General features: G+C 34.2%; 1 protein-coding gene across 1 annotated transcript; it reads right to left on the bottom strand.

The window, feature by feature from the left end:
• Positions 1-313: 313 nt before the first annotated feature.
• On the bottom strand, positions 314-20458 carry SmB (small ribonucleoprotein particle protein SmB). The gene is made up of 5 exons (XM_076466274.1): positions 20316-20458; positions 13073-13336; positions 7015-7120; positions 1828-2103; positions 314-513 (listed from the first exon to the last, which is right to left on the bottom strand). Exons 1-5 carry the CDS (start codon positions 20316-20318, stop codon positions 470-472), a joined length of 693 nt encoding a protein of 230 aa, XP_076322389.1. The 5' UTR covers positions 20319-20458; the 3' UTR covers positions 314-469.
• Between the last annotated feature and the right edge of the window lie 38 nt (positions 20459-20496).

Below are 20496 nucleotides of genomic sequence, written 5' to 3'. Positions count from 1 at the left end.
TATAGCTTTGCATCACCCCACCTACCTAACTTTCATGACTCAGTTTCTTTGTACTTAAAGAGAGATTAATTAAAGTAATGTTTAATGAAATGATTGATTGCTACCAAATTGAATGATGTATTTTATTACGTCACAGTTTTCCCCAAATATATTTTTCCTTATCTTCCATGGAAAAAATGGTGAAAACACTAAACAAACAAACTATATTTAAAAATGCTAGTAATAACTTTGAAATATTTGCTCCTGTTCTATACATACATTTTTAAAATTCTATAATCACTGTTATCACCAGTTATTATTAGAAAGCCACTACTGAAAAATGTAAAACTTATTTTATTGTTTTTGAAACATTTACGATACATCACCATACAAACAAAACAGTGTTGTTATTTACACACTTTAAGTGATATTACTCTAAAAGTAAATCACTTAATGACATGTAAATAAATGAAACATAAAACAGACATCTTTACTGGCTAGGTCTTGGTGGTGGTCTCATTCCTGGAGGAGGACCTGAGAAAAAATAAAATATTGAAGTGGCTTAAACAATATTTTTTTCTATATTAAACAGTTAGACCCACAAAAATTTACTTCAAGAAACTGGCACTCTACTATGATAATACATATTCCTTTACACACAGTTTTATCTTGTACCAGGGAAAGTTTGAATGATTCCTTATGGCTCTCTATGCCTTTTTAACTGTTGTACATATAAATTATTTCAACTGGGACCCAAAAAATGTTCATGGCAAATGTGTGCAAGTGATTGCATTCTGATCATTAGATATTTTAGTTTTCCTGGTGTACATGCACTGGATTTATGGCTAAAAATACAGTTAAGATAAATTGTATCCAACTGACAAAAGTAAATTCTATTCTTTACAAAATAAAAATGCAAAAAGAATATATTTATCTAACAGGAATACTTCCAGTTTAACAGAAGTTAATAGCAATTTCTTACTTATTAAAGTGCTTTTAAATCAATTCATTATAATACACTAATTTCATTAACTTATGTTTTTTACGTTTGACGAGGTCAAATATGTCAAGGGTCAGAGTTATAACATGACATAAATAAGGTTTCTGTTTATGTGAAACGAGCGTTATGCGACCAGCCATTCTATGCAAGTTACAAATATCTATTACTGGAATCCATGCTCACAAATGATCAGGAAATATTGGTTGAAAAAACAAACAAAACAGATTACCATTCCAGGTACTAATCCAAGCTTAAACTGAGTGAATCATTAAATTAAGTTTTGAATATCCTCTTTGTTCAGGCTAACAGTCAAGAAAGATTTGGTTTTCTGTTATCAAAAGAATGTTTTTGCATTGACTGCATAATGGCAACACTAGCAGTTGAAAACTCTACATTTCTGTATGACATACATTATGTTGGGTTGTAACACACACAAGATTGGATATGGTTATTGACACCTTCCACTTGTGACAAGTTAATTCATCTGTGAGCAAGACATTTTACCTGCATGTAAATGGTATGTTTAATAGCAATGAGACAGAAACACCATGTGTGTCTGGCTTTATGCCAATCTTTATGAAATATATTTATAATCCTTTTCTTGTTGAGTTACTGGTCTAAATCGTTGAGATTACTTATTTCTGTTCCAAGGTTTCACTACATTTTAAAATGTAAAATTCCTCATTTACTGGAAATATTTTGTTCAAGAATAGAATTTCACAAACATACTTTGGAAAAAAATTAAGAAAACAGACAAAAATATTATTTATGAGTTGAGGAAATATGAAACTATGATTATTAGTATTTGGTTTAAGTCCACAACTAATCATACAATTATATTAAATTACCTCCTCTCATCATTCCTGGTGGTAATCCACGCATTCCTGGGGGTGGGCCACCCATTGGCATTTGTCCTGGAGGCATTCCCCGTCCCATCATTCCAGGTGGTGGAGCCATCATCCCTCGGCCAGGCATGGGTCCACCCATTCGTGGAGGCCCTCCTACATTAGGGGGACCCATTGCTGGCCGTATCTGTGGTGGAGCAGAGAGGGAAGCTCCTCGTCCTTGTGGAGTCATAACATCTTGTGAAGGACCTCCTACTCCTCTAACTGGACCTTGCAAACCTTAATGATGAAATATAATAAACAAAATCTGACCTGCTTCTCTGATACAGTACATGAAAGTCTTAAAAACTCAATACCTAAAAAATAAATAATTTTCTCACCTACTTTTAACCCCAAAACAAACTTATGCAGCCAAAATGTTTTTAAGTGAACATTTGCTTAAATATTCTATAATACCCTTATAGAACTTTGATGCATATTTCCCAGTGTTAGTGATGTAGGTGGCACACTTCGTTCATATCAGCAAATGCTTCTGTTACAATCATCATACGATGATGCAGTTGTTCTTTGCATGGAAAGAAATTACCCTGGACACGAAACCTGATGTTGTGAGAAAGTTTGATGCTTGAGAGAAACTCAGTTCTTTTACTACAGCTTTAGGGTTTGCTACTTCAACAGCGGAAACAATACGTGATAATTAAAAAATAATCAAGGTAAGTGCAGAAGTGGCTACACTTCTAAGTGCTCATACATTGTATATTCATAGAAGTGAAATGATGGTCAATATAGAAAAACTCCTGAATGTGTGGAATCAGGACCAGATGCAATATCATGTGCCATGGTCACACAAGTTGACAGGAAGCACATGTTATGATTTGATGACTGAACTATATGGTACTGTGAATACAAACATTCCTGGAAAGTAAAGTCTGGTGCAATACGTTCAAGAAGCGCTTAAACTTGCACATCATAAAATTAGGTTGTGAGACTACTGGTGCTGATGTAGAAGGTGCCCAAAGACATCCTAGTAAGGTGAAAGAGTTACTGATGAAAGAGGTTGCAGTGTAGAACAGGTCTTCTATCTGGATGAAACAGGGCTGTTCTGAAAACACATGTCACATAGAACACTTATTTCTGGGGAACAGAAGTCTGTTCTGAAAGATTTTCTGGCACAAGTCAATGCCACTGGTGATTTCAAACAACAAAAAATTTTGAAACTTTCTTTGTAATAAGAGCCAAGCCTATACCATGTCCAATTATGATCATGGCTTACAGTCACCTTCCCTGTGCAAAATTTAATTATTTTTGTGTACATACTGTTATTTTAAATGATTAAAGTTATTAAACTATGCCAGTTATATTTATTATGTGTTCAAACATATTTCTTGCATTCATATGCAAGTCAATGGAAAAATAAGGTTATGGAAGTTTTTCAAGAACATGTCCCTTTTGTAACACAGATCAAGTGCACTAAGCAATCAATGGTTCCACAGATAAAAGTTCAACTATTACTCTCAGTAAGACATTTTTCAAAGTATTTTTGCTGCATGATACACTTTCTATTTTATCTCAATGATGTCACTATTCCACTCAAACCAAAACATACCGAAATCTGTACACAAGTTTATGATAAATCATCATGCTACATTTTTGAACTCATTTGTAGGCTGTTTTTGTCAGTTAATGACTTATCTACACTATCCCTAATAAATGAACCATCCAAAACACAAATATCAGTAACTAACCCTACTAACCATTACTATAGTCCTACATATATTTAATAAACTAAACTAGTTAAGTTTTTGTTGGTCATTTCTTTATACTGAGTGTTGAATCTAGTAATAAATAAAGTTAATTAATATGCAAACTGCATTAGTATTTAATAATATAAGAAAGTGGTAATTTGAAGATTAGGATGCATGAATAAAGAATAAAAATCTGTGAGGAAGTGCCTGAGAAAATGAAAAATTCACCAGAATGTTGACAGAAAAAATAATGTATAATATCACAAAGGAGAAATCAATTTTCTTATTTGGAAATAATATATTTTATTGTAAAGGAAACCATTGTGTTCTTGTAGATTTATACGAGAGCTATAAAATTTTATAAAAACCGTCACCTCAAGCAAACATTTTGGAATGATAGGCTACGTTTCGGATAGCAGCAACAGGAGTGAAATGGTATTTGTATCTTTCTATTTCTTATTATATTAGACTGCTAAATTTGTATGGATGGTTGTGCGAGATATTTGGAGCTGGCACAAACAAGAACTTATCAGTATATAAAAGAAATACCAATTTATGCACATTTCTTATGATACTTCACATTTAATCTACCATTTCATATTCAATAATCTCTCTGAAAACATTTTGAATTGTGCTCTAAACCATTTTTCAAATGTATAACTTGCAGAGCAATAAATTTCTCAATTTTGCAGGTACTTAAATAAAACATTTAGTTTATCAGACTGTCAGAGTAAAACTGAAATGTTAATATGCCTTGCTGAAGATACATTTACTATTTTATAAATACACTATTTTGAATAACTGATTTTTTTCTCTATGAAAACAAAACGCTTCTCAGAAATGTAACTCCAATCATAATAAATTTGTGATTTTCTAAAATGTTGGACTTTTCCAGCTGATGAGTTGGTATGATGACAAAAGAGAAACTGGATCTTTCCGTGTGGTTACTCCATGCCAAAAAACAGGACTTCACCAGTCACCCCTGACCTTGTGGTGGTCATAACAGTGAAATGATACAGAGGACATCTTTGTTAGTTTACTTTAGCAACACCAGTGACAAAAAAATCTGGAAATTAAAGAAGTGGTACAAACCCAAAATTACCAGAAGGAACAATAATGTGCATTTAAATGAAAGAAAATGAAAAGTAATCGTGGTAAGTTAACATGTAACTATAATGAAGCAAAAGTGTAGAATTTATAAATTGCAAAAGTTGTTTTGCAGGATAGACCAGAAGGAATTTAAATACAAAAACAGCAGAACATGGATGTGTTCCACCACATCTTTAATATTTTAAAGATGGACATCACAAACAAAACAAAAATATACAAGGTTCTTATTTTATATTCTAGCTTGTCTATATTACTAACTTTAGTTCCTAATTTGTAGAAAATTATAGACTCCATATTTTGACATCACAAACATCTAATGTTAAACAATGCTGCATTCAACACCATGTCACTCATTAAAGTCTATATTTCAATGTGTTCTTTTAAGATTTACTTTTAAATTAAAAAACTAACTTGTATATAATATTAACTTTTGAATTATAATCTGCAATTTTATTCTAAACAGACAAATTCATAAAGTGGTAGTTTAATAAAAAACTTTAAATGCGAGTCAACAAATGCAATGACATGACCTTTGCACCTTGATCTGTTGAGAAAGGGTCACCTTTATAAGTATGGGCTTGGTCCCTTGGACTGATCATGTAATCATTTTGTGCTTGTTATAATTTCATGTTATAGCTTAATTAGTAAGCAGATATTCACAAAATTTGGCAAATTATCAGTAAAGACCACAAGGTTTTCATACACAAGATATTGGACTTTTGTTAAAGTTCTTAATCAATGTTTTCCTCATGCCTATTTTCCTTTTTGGATGTTGGATAAACAACATGAAAAATAATATTCATTTTAAGATTTAAAAACACTTCATGCAATCTGGAAGTTTTCAAATTTCACATAAAAAATCCTTGTAAAGTCCAGATAGCTGTCAAACACTTGATTCAAAAACATTGTTATTTCCAATAACAAATCTCTGTACTGGTTCTGTTAATTTAACCAATTTTATAACAAACATAAAAAAAATTAGAAAATGAATTATACCCATTTCATTCTAAAATAACTACAGATTATATCATGAAACCATAAAGGTTTAGACTAAGCACCTTAAATGTCATAAGATTACACACTTATAAACATTTATTATGTTGATCTTTGAATCATGCCTGCCTGACTAACAATACAGAAGTTAAAATAAAATGACACATGTACACTTAATTTTACTACATCCAATAATATATATAAAATTCTGAATGATTTAAAATGAGGGCATGTCCTTTGACATTTGAACCAGTGTACATCTGTTTATTCTTGTAGTTTCATTGCTCGTCTAACTAATAACTTCACCATTAAAGTTGGCAAATTACTTGGTGAATGCATGGCTCATATTACCATGGCCAATGATGAAACTCAAAACACTCACCAGGATACTTCACGAGGAATTCTTTTAGATTATCTAATCTAACCTAATAAATTTCTAAATTTTAGAATTTACATTTGTAACCATAAAGAATATGAATGAAAAACAAAAAATATAACACTTTCTAACATAAATGTACTTTTCATTATTATTGTAATGATTGTAGTAGTATAAGTTTTAAGCAATGCATTTAAAAACACAAAATAATAATTTCCAAATACCTTTCTCCCCCTAATATGGGCAGATAGTTAAGGCCCTCTACTCATAATCCAAAGGTAGCATGTTCGAATCCCTGTCACACCAAATATGCTAGCTCTTTCAGCTGTTGGGACATTATAATGTGATGGTCAGTCTCACTATTTGTTGGTAAACGAGTAGCCCAAGAGTTGGCAGTGGGTGGTGATGTCTAGCTGCCTTCCCTCTTGTCTTACACCGATAAATTAGGTATGACTAGCACAGATAATACCTGTGTAGCTTTACGTGAAATTCAAAAAACAAACAAACCCTCTGATATCTCTCAATATACATGCCTGAAATTAAAATTATCCATAATTTAAATATCATTAGCAGTTGAAATTTTAATGTTAATCAAATTTTTGGGAAGGTGTTTTACTTTCTTCAGAGTCTCCAGTTGTAAAGTGCACGATTCTCTCAAGATGAAACCACACATTTCTTTATATGGTTTAACATCTGTCAAGATATCCCCCTTTCTTTAAAATGCAAACATTTCAATTACTGTATGTTTTATAACCACACAGTTTTTTAATGTAATCCTTTCAAAGTGGTTCATAATCTACACTTGCAAATTACCACATTTCAACTGAATTGCTGAAAGGTCAGGTGTTAAATTTTATGTACTATGCACATTATTAACCTAAGTTTTGAAAAACTCTTTGTATATACTTCAACATGAATCTGTACAGCCTTACAAACTATACGACTTTAGGATTGATTTGAACTAACCAGCAGGAGCTGACCCTACAGGTGCAGCTGGCACTCCTCGACCAGCAGCTCGACCTATTCCAGGACCCGGGGCAGCACCAGGAATTGGAACTCTCGGTAACCCTTCCTGTAAAATACATCATTAAACACAAACATTAGAAAAATGAAAAACCAAGGTATTGTTCACTAAAAACAAACCAAAAAGAGAAAGTTTCAACAATAATGTTTCCACTATAAACATTCTAACAACTGACTGCACACTTTCAGTTCTGAAGAAACAAATTTTACAGTTTCTACTTAGAATGCAATGAAAACGTATCACAGAAAGGTTGGTATGGGTATTAACACTTTTATTGATAAGCAGAGAACGTTTTGACCTTCCTAGGTCATCTTCAGGTTAACAAAAAAGAGTGTAATGTCTTTTTAAGTAATAAAGGAGGTAATGACTTTTTGTTTCTTGATACTAAAACTATATACAAGCCATACTCTTACAATGTTTTCCATTAACTGTTTTCTTTACAACTGCTTGTTAAGCTACAAAAACATATCAAACAGGGCACTCCTTACTTATAGGTAAAATTAGAAAGCTCTCATCCTCAAGTTTGTTTTAAATGTACAAAAAAACAAAAAAACTACTGCAAAGTAAGTAAAATCATTACTAGCCAATTCATATGTTAAAAAGATAGATAACTAATAAATACTGCACCATATTACCATTCCTATAAATTGAACTTACATCACACTAATTTAAAAAACTGTAATTCAGCCAGTGACATTTCCTGTATTTTCCTTGCAGGAAAATATTTTTGCATTTCTCCCTGTGGCTGGTCAACTTGTCTGTGACAAGTTCTTCAGACTTCTTGATATTTAGCTGAATGTTTGGTTGAGGTTCATCCACATTTTTCTGTTTACTTAGTACTTTTACCATTTCTTATTTTGGGCTCTATGGATCTAGGTCAGGAATGGCCAAACTGCAGCTCACAAGCCACGTCTGGTTCTTTGACATACAGGGTGTTCGGAAAGTCACTGTAGAGTTTTGTAATCATATTTTATTCAGTCTATTTCAAGCCAGCAACTGATAGCGGTGTTTAGAAACAAAATAAGAAGGATCCAGGCCTGTATTGATGCCAACGGGGTCACTTTCAACATTGTTTGTAATTGTCATTCATATTTACCTCCTGTATTCTATATTGAAACATGTCTGTTAATAAATATATAAGTGCACAGTGACTTTCCGAACACCCTGTATAACGTAAAGCTTGCGGAAATATTTTGGCCGAGCACCTTTTTGCATCACAATTAATATAAAATATAAATAAAAAAAATTTGGTGCTTTATAATTATTTACTGGGTATAAACCAAGAATCCACTGGATTAATACACCAGTTTAAATGTTCACAGTGAGTAAATATATTGAAGAATTTAAATCCTAATTTTAATGTCAGATTTGAGTCAGAGATTAAAGAAATTTTGGATCAACAAGGATTACAGAGGAATTGTGCTGGAGAATCAGCAATTGTACAAGCCGGTGCTGACAATGTTAGTTTTAATGGCATGTCAATATGGCATGTGTGGTTGTGTTGCAGGCAGTGAAATTAGTGGAATGTTACTGCGATACTGGGTGCTGTTGTTTGGTTACATTCCTCGTGTTTGAGTTTACTGTTTCTTTTCACTTTAAATTTTTAGAATTATTTGTGAAAATTTTGTGAAGGAAGTTGACGTCAAATTGTAAGAAGCAAAAGTATGAAGATGAAAACAAACTTTAAGCCAGAGCACAAGGAAAATTTTACATTCACCGTTAAAGGAGGCAAATCTTCATATATTACCTGCAACGTGTTACTCAGTCATTACAAAGCTTTTCATCATATTATCCACCTAAGTCAGAATTACAGAAAAAGAAGTTAACTATGTTAAAATCATCATTTAATAGTCAGCACACACTGTTTACAATGTTCAGTAAGGAAGTTGATACAACGACTGAAGCTAGTTCTGTTATATCATGGAATATTGCTCATGCTAAATGCCAATATTCTGATAGTGAATTTGATAAGAATATAGCTGAAGTTGTTGCAGTGTTAGATCCAAATAACAAAACTTCAGCAATTAACAGCACAAACACCAGCTTCACGCCACACTAGAGAGAGATGCATCTCCCAGATCAGCGTTGATGTTGCAGGCAAAATGCAAAATGATTTAAAGAATTTCCTTGTATTCAAGCTTAGCCCTTGACGAATCTACAGATACAAGACAACCCACAACTGGCGGTATTTGTTTATCATATTTCCTGTGAAAGAAGAGATGTTGGACTTAGTGGCACTAAAACAAACAACTCGTGGTGTTGACATTAAAAATGCACTTTACAGAGTCTTAACAAATGCTGATATTCCACTGGATAAACTGGTCAGTGTTGCAACAGGTGGAGCACCTGCAATGGTGAGGAAAAATTCAGGATTAATTACACTTATGAAAAATGATCACAGCTTTCCAGAGTTTCTCCCTGTTCATTTCATTATTCACCATGAACACCAGGAAGCCAGATACTTCAAGTATGAATGTGTTATGAAATTTTGTTTTTGAAATTGCCAATTTCATACGTTTAAATGGGAAGACCCACCGACAGTTCAAAAATTTTATTGAAGAACTGGAGCTTGAAGATAAACCCAGTGATGTCTACTGCATTGTGAGATGGCTGTCAACCAGCAATGTCTTAAATAGGTTTGTGGATCTGTTGAAGCCTATTACTACTTATCTTCAATTTTCAACAAAACATACTGCTGTGAATCACAGTACTCTATAATGAAGCTTGTGAAGTCAAAGCATCATGCAAATCAACACACGATGGAGCTGATCTGTACAGCCTTGACAGACTCACAACCAAGATGGAAACTCACAAGACCTCTACCAGCAGTAAATAGCCTGATAACTGTATCAATATTGGTTTGTGTCAGAAAAATATCATGATAAGACAAATTTTGTAAGGTGGTATCTGATTAAAATCTCTAATTTTCCTCCATGTTTTGATCAGATATTTACTAAAACAAACATAATTAAAAAATATCTGTTTTTACCCCTTTTATTTGATGTCAATGAAATCTAAATTTGCAAATTTTTCTTAGATGTTTTTGTAGTTTATTACTGTATTAAATACGCTCAATATAGTTGAAGCAATAATCAGCCAGGATTTTGAAAACATTTAGTGTGCGTGAACTTTGTGGTTATTGAAACAAATACAAACTAACTGTTTAAAACCTACATACATGTATTTATTAATATTTATATATAATTTAATTTATGGAACACAATGTGCACATAATAAAAACGTGAGTACAATATTTGTTCATGTTCTCAAACATCTAAAGTTTATCGTATGTGGCTATTTCATTAAGCAAAGTTTGGCCACATCAGATTTTTAGCAATTTTTGGCTTTGCAGCAAAATCCACCTTCTTAATGAGACATTGTGGGAATGTAAAATCATTGAGGAGTACAAATGACATCAAAAAAACAATCATTCCCAAAACAGACTTGAACGACAAACACACGTTTGTTCTCTTCTTCCATGACCAGTGAAATCAAATATTCCCATGCAAATCTATACTGTGAGGGCATAAAATACCTTGGCAATTCATCATGAATGATGAAGTGCTCTAGATGTTACAAATTACACTACATAGAAGGATGTACTTTAATTTCCTTTATGGCTTCTGCTACTTCATCATGGTCAGATGCAGTTTCATACAAGCATGGCAGGAAGTTCATGGCTGCCATAGTATTTTTCAAAATAGTTACAATTTTCCTTTAAAAAAAATCACTAAAGTCCATGGCTACTCTTAAGTAATGGTGACCCCATAATATAAGCTTGTAATGCATAAGCAATAAAGGGAAGACCATTGGGGATCACTAACATTGAAGTTACAACCTACAGAAATTACATTGGTATAAATATCACATAGAAAATGTAGATAATGGAAGGTATTAATGTTTTGTTTTAATTGGAAGCAAAACTGTTGTGCAGTTTGTTGAGTTGTACCATACCACACTCTTATTAGCAACAAGCAATTCAATATGGCACTCAAACAATTACCTCCAGCAACACCAGACAAGTTAGTGGTTCACAGAATGGCTCTGAATTCAAGTACAAATTTTTAGCTATATCATGTCTCGACTGATTTGAGATCTAATTACAGTTTAGGATTTAGAAGGTCAAACTCTTTTGAATAATGTAATTAGCCACATCCACAGTTTCATAAATTAATTTCTTCCAATTGCGCTTAAAATATTTACAATATGAGGGTAGGCTGGTAGAGATTTGATGAATAATAAAATTAAACTGGATGTATGTGGACTCCACACTTGGTAGTGCTGGTGCAAAAAATACATTATGGGCAAGATTATTTTGTTTTTCATTTTAAAAATAGCCTGATCCTTTTACTTAGTTTCTAAACTTCCATTTTGACTGTAAGAAAAAAACAATAGTATTGTGAAATGTTCAAACATAGCAGCAGTATGTATACACACTTTAAGAAATGAAAAAAAACAATAGTATTGTGAAATGTTCAAACATAGCAGCAGTATGTATACATACTTTAAGAAATGAAAAAAAAACAATAGTATTGTGAAATGTTCAAACATAGCAGCAGTATATATACATACTTTAGGAAATGAAAAAAAACAATAGTATTGTGAAATGTTCAAACATAGCAGCAGTATGTATACATACTTTAAGAAATGAAAAAAAACAATAGTATTGTGAAATGTTCAAACATAGCAGCAGTATGTATACATACTTTAAGAAATGAAAAAAAACAATAGTATTGTGAAATGTTCAAACATAGCAGCAGTATGTATACATACTTTAAGAAATGAAAAAAACAATAGTATTGTGAAATGTTCAAACATAGCAGCAGTATGTATACACACTTTAAGAAATGAAAAAACAATAGTATTGTGAAATGTTCAAACATAGCAGCAGTATGTATACATACTTTAAGAAATGAAAAAAAACAATAGTATTGTGAAATGTTCAAACATAGCAGCAGTATGTATACATACTTTAAGAAATGAAAAAAACAGTATTGTGAAATGTTCAAACATAGCAGCAGTATGTATACATACTTTAAGAAATGTGCATTTTCTTTTCCTTCTCTCTCTCTCTCTTTCTCTCTCACACACACAAACATACATCCCCCCAATCTTGGGCTAATTTGTTTTTACAATAATGTTCTGCAAATAAACAACTATGGTATTTTTCACTGTGCAGAGAGAAGGAAACAGTAGCATTTCTTGTGAGTAGCTACAACATGTCAGTGTAGATTGTGGTAATTTTAAAAATATATTTAGAAACATTCAATGGTTTGGATGAAACTTTTGATGACTTATCAACTGAACACAATAACAGCAAGGTCAGAGGGCTCCAGAGAATTACAAGTAACAAGTTTGTACAGTGCAATGTGTAACTTACAGGCTATAACCAAATGCTATACTGTAATGTAGATCTAGTTTACTGATTATTGGCACTAGAACTTTTTAGATATTATGCAAAAAATAATATTAGCGGCATATTGTTTAGAAATATAATGTTTACCTTATATCATGAAATTGTGTCTTTCTACCTATCTGTCTGCCCATGACTGTTTTCAAAGGGCTGCTGTTTAGAGACTGTGTAACTGATTTCCATCAGTCATTCAAATAGTCATATGTTGGGGTTGAATTTTGTTCATAGGAATTAGACCTTTAAACTTCTCGGAATTCTGTCCAATCGTTATCGAAAGTAATAACTGAATAGAGATGAATAAAGGTTATATACATTTATTAGGTCAGAGGTAATTTGGAATTAGGAAGGTTTATAATTTAACCTTTTAAAGCACTTGTTCTCTTGATGTGCAAGGTGAGTCTTGTTGTCAAAATTTCATTAATTTAATCAATCAATTAAACTAAAACAACTTGCATCACTGGACTAGCCATTAGACAACCAACTGTTTGTCAGCTTGTGAACAACCATCTGCACTTTCTTACAACAAATTTAAGATTACCCCTAAACTTAAAACTAAATACACAAGAATTACAAGTACACAAATTCACCTCAGGAGGTGGTGGTCCTTCCACAGTCAGGGACACAACGTTTTCTCCCCTCAACAATATCAATCCCAACACTCGTTTCTCTTCTCTTTCCGGCTGTTTGCTGCTCTTGGCTTTGACCTTTCTGAACTCTTCACAGTCTCCAAGAATTAAGTTCATATGTTTGTCAAAAGCCTTGAATGTTCCTATAAAAGCTCGACCATCTTGCAGGATAACTCTTATCCTGTAATTTATATGTTGGAGCATTTTGTTGTTCTTTCCAACAGTCTGGAATAAAAGTAGAGTAAAAAGAAACTGATACACAGAAACTAAATGTACACACAAAAGAAGTGAATTTATAAACAAAGCTCAATCAGTGTACATCAGTATCCACGATTCTTGGGTTTCACAAATAAATACACTATTTTACACAATGATTAACAAATGTTAATGTCAACAATGAAGAAAAGACAAAGTTGTTATGGTTAGATTATTATTCATTTGTTATCACACGATGTACATGTTATGTTTTATAGCAAACTGTCCAACTTACTACGTTTACCATAACTGGACTTTTCAGGATGGTTCAATGATAACAGCTTTAGAGCACCTTAGCTAAAAAGTATACTTCAAAGCTACGTGTAACTTTCAATCATTGAAAAACAAAACTGAGGCTGGAAGAGATGCAAGCATGAACAATGTAGTTGTAACAAAAGATTGTGTTGTTTTGAATTACTGACAGCAGCACAACAAGATATCATAAAGTTAAGATTTGGAAATGGATTTACAATTAAAGTTTTATTTCTCCAACAAAATGTGAAAAGGCTACAATGTTAAAATACAAATGCAAACAATAGAACAATGATAGATTTCTTTCCTCTATGGATTTTGGAGTAATTAGGATGAATTTCACAATCAGTTTATCACTGGGTTTATTAATCCTGTGTTTTCACATGAAACTTCAATAACTGAAGACAACATTAATCAAATTATTTTAGTTAATAAAAAAATAACAAGGAAATATAATGGTAAAATTTGGATTATTTGAGTATTTAAAATATCCAGAAACAATTACAACTGGTTGGTTGGTTAGTTGATCAGACATTTTATGTCACAAAAAGAAACTAAGCTACCTGCAAACATCCGTTAAAAAGTTAAAAGTAAAATCATTAAAATTTGTAAAAGGATTCAAGGTAAAATAGTTTAATTTTTGAATAAAAACTTGTATAACATTAAATACAATTTTTTCATAACTAGTTTACAGCAGTGAGAGAGAAAGAACAGTAATAAAAGTTTTAAAGGACTTAAAAAATAGTGTTAAAAAGATCAACAGCCTTTAAAAAGAACTAAAAACATTTGAAAGGTGGACAGCGTCACCATCACCAACCACGCTATTCAACATTATGGATAAATCCTGGGACAAAACATGTCTAAAATGGTGCTGTTCTCGAGGGTCGTAAAGACAACAAGACAGCAAAATTCAGCTTGTTATGACCAGTGTCACACAGACAACACATTTGTGCATCAGTCCCAAAAAAAACGAAAGCTACGAGTTAAAAAACTGCGACTAATGCCCAGTCTACTTAGGATAACTTCCTCTTTCCGATTCCTTATGGAACTAAGGTGGCCAAAGTCCAATGGAGTGTTTTATCAGAAAAAGCTTGTTTTCGTGTTGCTCACTTCCAGTTGACTGCCAACTGTCACAGAGCAGAGCCTTGAATACAGGACCATAGTCCATGTATGGAACAGACACAGCAGTGATAATGCCAGAGCAGACTTAGCTGGGGATGTCGGTGAGCTTGTTCCCACAAATACCAACGTGGCCTGGTATCCAGAAGAACTGGATAGATGTTACAGAGAAATGGGCCAGTTGGTTTAGAATACTGGCAAGAACAAGGTAAGAACTAATGTGAAGCTACTACAGGGGCAATAGAGAACTGAGTCAGTATAAATAGTGCAATTCCAATACCACTTAGCTTCTATGTGATCCAGTCTGTCCTGAAAAAGCATGGCCCACTGAGAAAGAAAAACACAACCCCAGGTGGGATGCTGTGGTAATGATCAACATGTCAAAGCATACAGTAAAAACAGTTGCAAATGGCAGAAGTGTAGAGAAGGTTTATGAGACTCTGTGTACAAGCTCTGGACTGGGAAGTGTGAAAAGCCCTGGTGCAGAGCTGAAGTCCCTGATGATGAATGGGGTCCAGCATTTTCAAGGCCGAGATCCTGGAAGAATCATACCAGCAAACCATAATTTTTAGATCGAATAGAAGCACAATATCTTTAGTATAAAACAGATTTGCCCCGAAAGTGGTGGAAGAGAAGACAGGGAGGATATTCAATGCTCTGGTACATTCGACTCCTAGCTGCTTGATGTGTGGTATAAAGGTCAGTTTACAATCAAAAATAAGGCCCAAGAACTTTGTCTCATGGACCACAGGTAGCACAACGTCACTGACACGGAGTTCAGGATCAGGGTGAATACCCCCCATTGGCAGCAAGTGGTTTCAGAGACAGAGAGAAGTTAAAATGATTTGCTGTGATCCACTTCAGTAAACGATTGAGGGCAGTCTGACATGAGATGTGAAAATCATTGACAAAGATCTCATTTGCAATAGCAAGAGGAAGTTGTTCAGTGATGGCATTAATCTTTATAATGAAAAGTGTGACACTCAAAACACAGCCCTGAGGGACTCCAAGTTCCTGTAGAAAAGAACAAAAAAGTGTTGAACTTACACAAACTTGGAATTTCCTGTCCATTAAAAATTAATAGAATGAGCAAATGATACATAACACGAGTGGAGGTTTTGCAAAATGCCATACCTCCATATAGTATCATAAACTTTCTCTGATTGATGTTTCAAGCTAAATCAGGTGGTCTATGGTGGAGCACTGTTATTGGAACACAACCTGGGTGGGTGAGAGGTTGTTTGATTTGAACAAGAGTATTAACTATCCTTTCTAAGGTCTCACAGCAACAGCTTGTCCAAGCAATTGGACAGTAGTTTGAAGGAATCTTGGGATCCTACCCAGGCTTAAGAGAAAGGTAGGACAACAGTCTGGTGCCAAGCATCAGTAAAAACATTCTCCTGCCAGATCTGGTTTAAAACAGTCAGAAGAATGGCAAGAAAAGCAAGAGGTAGATTGCACATCATCTTGTAGTGTATATCACCAGGCCCAACTGATGTACTGCCAGTCTGAGTTCCACCAGTGTAAAGGAGCAATTATAGTCATAGAGACAATCAGCTCGAAATGAAAGAGGTGATCGCTCTGCCCGAGTCTCTATGGCTAAAAAGGTGGAGGAAGAAGCAGAAGTGTTAGATATTCAGCAAAAGCTTTCACCAAGAGAATATGTGATGCTCTAGGTATCAGCTACTTCCTGGCCATCAGAGAGCAAGATTGAAAGGGGGAGAGAATCATACTGCCCACTGACTTCTCAATCTTATCCCATGGAACTGGTGGAAGAAGAAATGCTGGTTGTGAACTTAATCCAAGATCTCTTCTAGCTTTGTCAAGCATGAGCACATGGGCCTGCTGGAAAGTGATGCAGTTTGAGAGTGTGGGATACCTATGAAAAGTATCCCACGCCCATTTTTGAGCCTTTAATGCCACGTGTCAGGCAGGATTCCACCACGAACAAGGATACTGTGGAAAATGTTGACTTTTTAGGAATACACTGAGCAGCTGCCTATATAATAGTCAGCTAGTCATTTATTGATAGCAAAATCAAGTTCTGTGAGAGCAGTGAAAAAGGGTCAGTAGGTTTGATCCAGCTTCCACCAGGGTATGCAGGTTGGGTGTCACTGACCACTGCCAGTTTCTCTCAAAATAAAAGGAAAATGATCACTCTTGAGGATTACTGTCAACCCTCCATGAAAAGTGGGAAAACAGTGAAGGGGAGCAAATTGAGAGATCAATCCTAGTAAAAACCTGACTAGGTGTATGAAAATAAGTAGAAAACCAGTACTGAAAAGAGAAAGGTTGCAATCTGAGAGCACATGTTATACACAGCAACCCCTCTCATCAATATTAATACCTCCCAAAGGGGATTATGTCCATTAAAGTCCCCAGGATTAAAAAGGGAGATGACAACTGCTAAAGGAGAGCATTAAGGTCTGATTGATCATAGGTCTTTTCATACTTATGAGTATGGCCTTCTCCAAGGGTGAGCACATGCTGATCATCCAATAGTTCTACCCCTCCATCATACAACCCGTCATTTCTGTAAAAAGAAAACTGGGAAAATGTGACTATATTTCAGAAATGTTTCCTGTAAGGGAAGACATACAGGTTAGTAAGAAACAGTCAGTGCTTCAATGTCATCTAGATGAGAATGTAAATTTTGACAGTTCCAATGTATCGAAGTGGCCATTTTTATTTATGTGCAGGCAAATTGCCCCCCCCCACGCTAGTACAGTGGTATGTCTATGGATTTATAATACTAAAATCAGGGATTCAATTCCCCTTGGTGGGCTCAGCAGATAGCCCGATGTGGCTTTGCTATAAAAAAAAACTCACAAAAACACACACGCAGGCAAATTAGGCAGAGAGCCCTTCCGTTTTTGATCACGTAATTTTTCTTAATTCAAAGGAAGATCTATCAACCTGGGTCAACTGAGTAGGTCCTTGTCATTGCAGTAACTGTGGACGTGAATCATTTTGCAATTTGGGGTGGTAGAAATGCCTATACCCGGAACAAAAGGAAGTGGATCTTGGGGTTTGCTACAATGAATGTTAGGGACGGAGATGGGTGTTGATTCATCAACCTTCTTAACCATGGAGTTCAAAAGACTTCTCATGTGGTTTGAGAATGATTCTTTCGGAGGCACGGAGAGATCCGTTTGCATTCCCATTGTAGTAGTGGAACGAAGTGCAGCAGAGTGAGTCCGAAGTAAAGTGGTGGATAGCACCTGTAAAGCCTCAGGGTAAGTAATGTTTCATATCATTTTCAAATGCTGCATCTTTTTTTCTTCCCTCTACTTGGGACAAGAACAAAGTAGGATGGGTGGAAGCCATTACAATTAATGCAATGTGGGTCTGTTTCACACTCATAGGCATCATGGTCCTTCACACATGCTCTGAGAGGGTTTGGAATATATGGCTATACCTTGTAATTAAGATAACCCACCTTGATGGTGGCAGGTGGACATGGTGATGTAAATGTTAAAATAAGGGCAGTGGTCAACATTATAATTCCATCATTGCAACTGGAGACACGTCTCACTGCAGAAACTCCTTATTTGGAGAAACCAGTGAGAATCTCCAACTTGAGAATGTTCTTCAAATCCCTCTCAACAATAATTCCTAGTGATAACTTCAAAGTAGCATGGAGAGTAACCTCAATGGGTGTATCTCCAATCACCTTCGAATGTAAGAGGAATTCACTGTGTTTTAATGTGGATGTTTCCACCAATACGTCAGCAGAGCAAAGGTTTTGAATGACTTTGAAGAACCAACAATTCCCTTCTGAATTAAAAAAAACGAAAATGGAGAAATATACCACAAGGTTTGTCTGAAAGAGAATGTTATATAAGAAAATGAGGTACAGGTGTTACAGATGAAGACTGCTGCTCAGAATCTTCAAGATGTGTTCGTTAACCTATAAGCTGTTTTTTCACTCTTATTTAAGTTCTTATTTGGGGAATCCATAGTAAAGAAAAAATGTTTTGGTGCCCACTGACACCACTCACCATGGAGCCCTACGAGGGGACACACTACAATGCCAAACAAAAACATTGCAGTAACACCAGGGTTTTGTGAGCACTATACCCAAACAAGTGTTAGGGTTGCACCCCTAAACTACCAGGATCCTCTCCTCCCATTCAAGGGAGGCCACATTTGACAAATGTGTGGGTGAATGTTTAGATCCCAGAGGAGGTAAACTGAAAGAACAGAACCTTCTCCGGCAGTTCCCCTTACCACGTACATGAATCCACACCAAGAGGCAATTACAATTAACTGATTATTCCTGCAATATTAAACCAACCAACTCTAATCCCCGAGGGGCATAAAGAGCACCTTAGTTCTATGCACGCAGGTTCATTCCTGCACAAAAATATTAGTTCCTGTATATGAAAGAAGTAAAAAAAAAATTGTTTATAAGCTATTTTTAACGTCAGACTAACTGCCAATATCAAACAAGCACATTTGGAGATAGATGTTACATGCATGTGCAAAACATGGCATATAAATTAGTTTGGTTGGATAAAACAACCATAAAAAACAAAATTGTTCTTGAAAGTGACAAATAAGTTGATTTATCCAGAGAATATTGTAACAATATATTATTTAGCCAACAAAACTATCAAATCCAGCATATCAGATTATGGCTTTCTCACAATTGATTCTCAAGGGCAGAATATGTGGATCTCTGATTTCTAATGTTACTATTACTTCAATTTTTCAGAAAAACTAACGTGTGATGCTGTTATAGTTCCTTTAATTACATCCAGTTAAAACTTACAATTCCAACAAGAATAAAAAGTAAAATTAATTTAAAAAATGGATGCAATGCATTACAAACTAACTGATATACTGCCACATTTTGTATTTCATAACATATATTAATTAATAAATTATATCAAAGTGTAGATAGTTAAGTAACTAAATTACACCTGATTTTTGGTGTGGTGTGTTAAAATCATATATAATTAGTTTTTACTGATTTGTGAAGATTTTCCTGTGTTTATTCTGAAAAGCAAAACTCCTGAAAACAGCTAAATCAAAAAATTAAAATGTTACGTACAAGTAGAAGGAAACATGGCAAGTTATTCCCTTTCTTCGTTATATATTGTTTTCTCAAAACGTTATCTATACTGTAGCATATGGAAGAGGGAGATAATTTTGATAATTAATGTACAATGTATGTCTAAATGAGTTTTGTAAGGTACACGATAATGAACTAATGAATGGCACGGTTAGATTCTTACTTAAAAGTTAAAGGTATCTGCTTTGGTCTGTGAAACTAAAGATGTTGAGAACCGTATTGTAAAATCCAAATATTTAATGATTAAACAACGATATCTTCTTTTATTGTTTCCTTGTAAGTAATTAAATATTTACTGATACAGTTATGCTTAACTTCATTTCTAGGAAAATACTACGAGAACTCAGTATTAACAACATGGAGGCATTCATTACTCGAGGGTTGGTAACACTAACGTTAACATGACGAGTGATTCACAAAGACAAAAACGTTGTATCGACGGAACAACTTAACATAAAGTTTAAGGTCAAATAATTATTTTATAAGAAACAAATCACCTACCATGTTGATCGTTTATGGTTCTTTTACAATTTCAAACTTATAGGTTAAACTTTTAATTACAAAATTTCAATACCCCAGAGCCGCCAAATTCCCTTTTATATTTCTTACACCTACGTTCTTTGCAGCTTGTTCACGTAGCTCCCTCTGTCGTCGTATACTAAAACAACAATCACGTGATTAA

This window comes from Tachypleus tridentatus, chromosome 11 (assembly GCF_004210375.1).
Source record: "Tachypleus tridentatus isolate NWPU-2018 chromosome 11, ASM421037v1, whole genome shotgun sequence".
Classification (NCBI taxonomy): Eukaryota; Metazoa; Arthropoda; class Merostomata; order Xiphosura; family Limulidae; genus Tachypleus; species Tachypleus tridentatus.
This window is presented reverse-complemented; position numbering and strand designations above follow the sequence as displayed.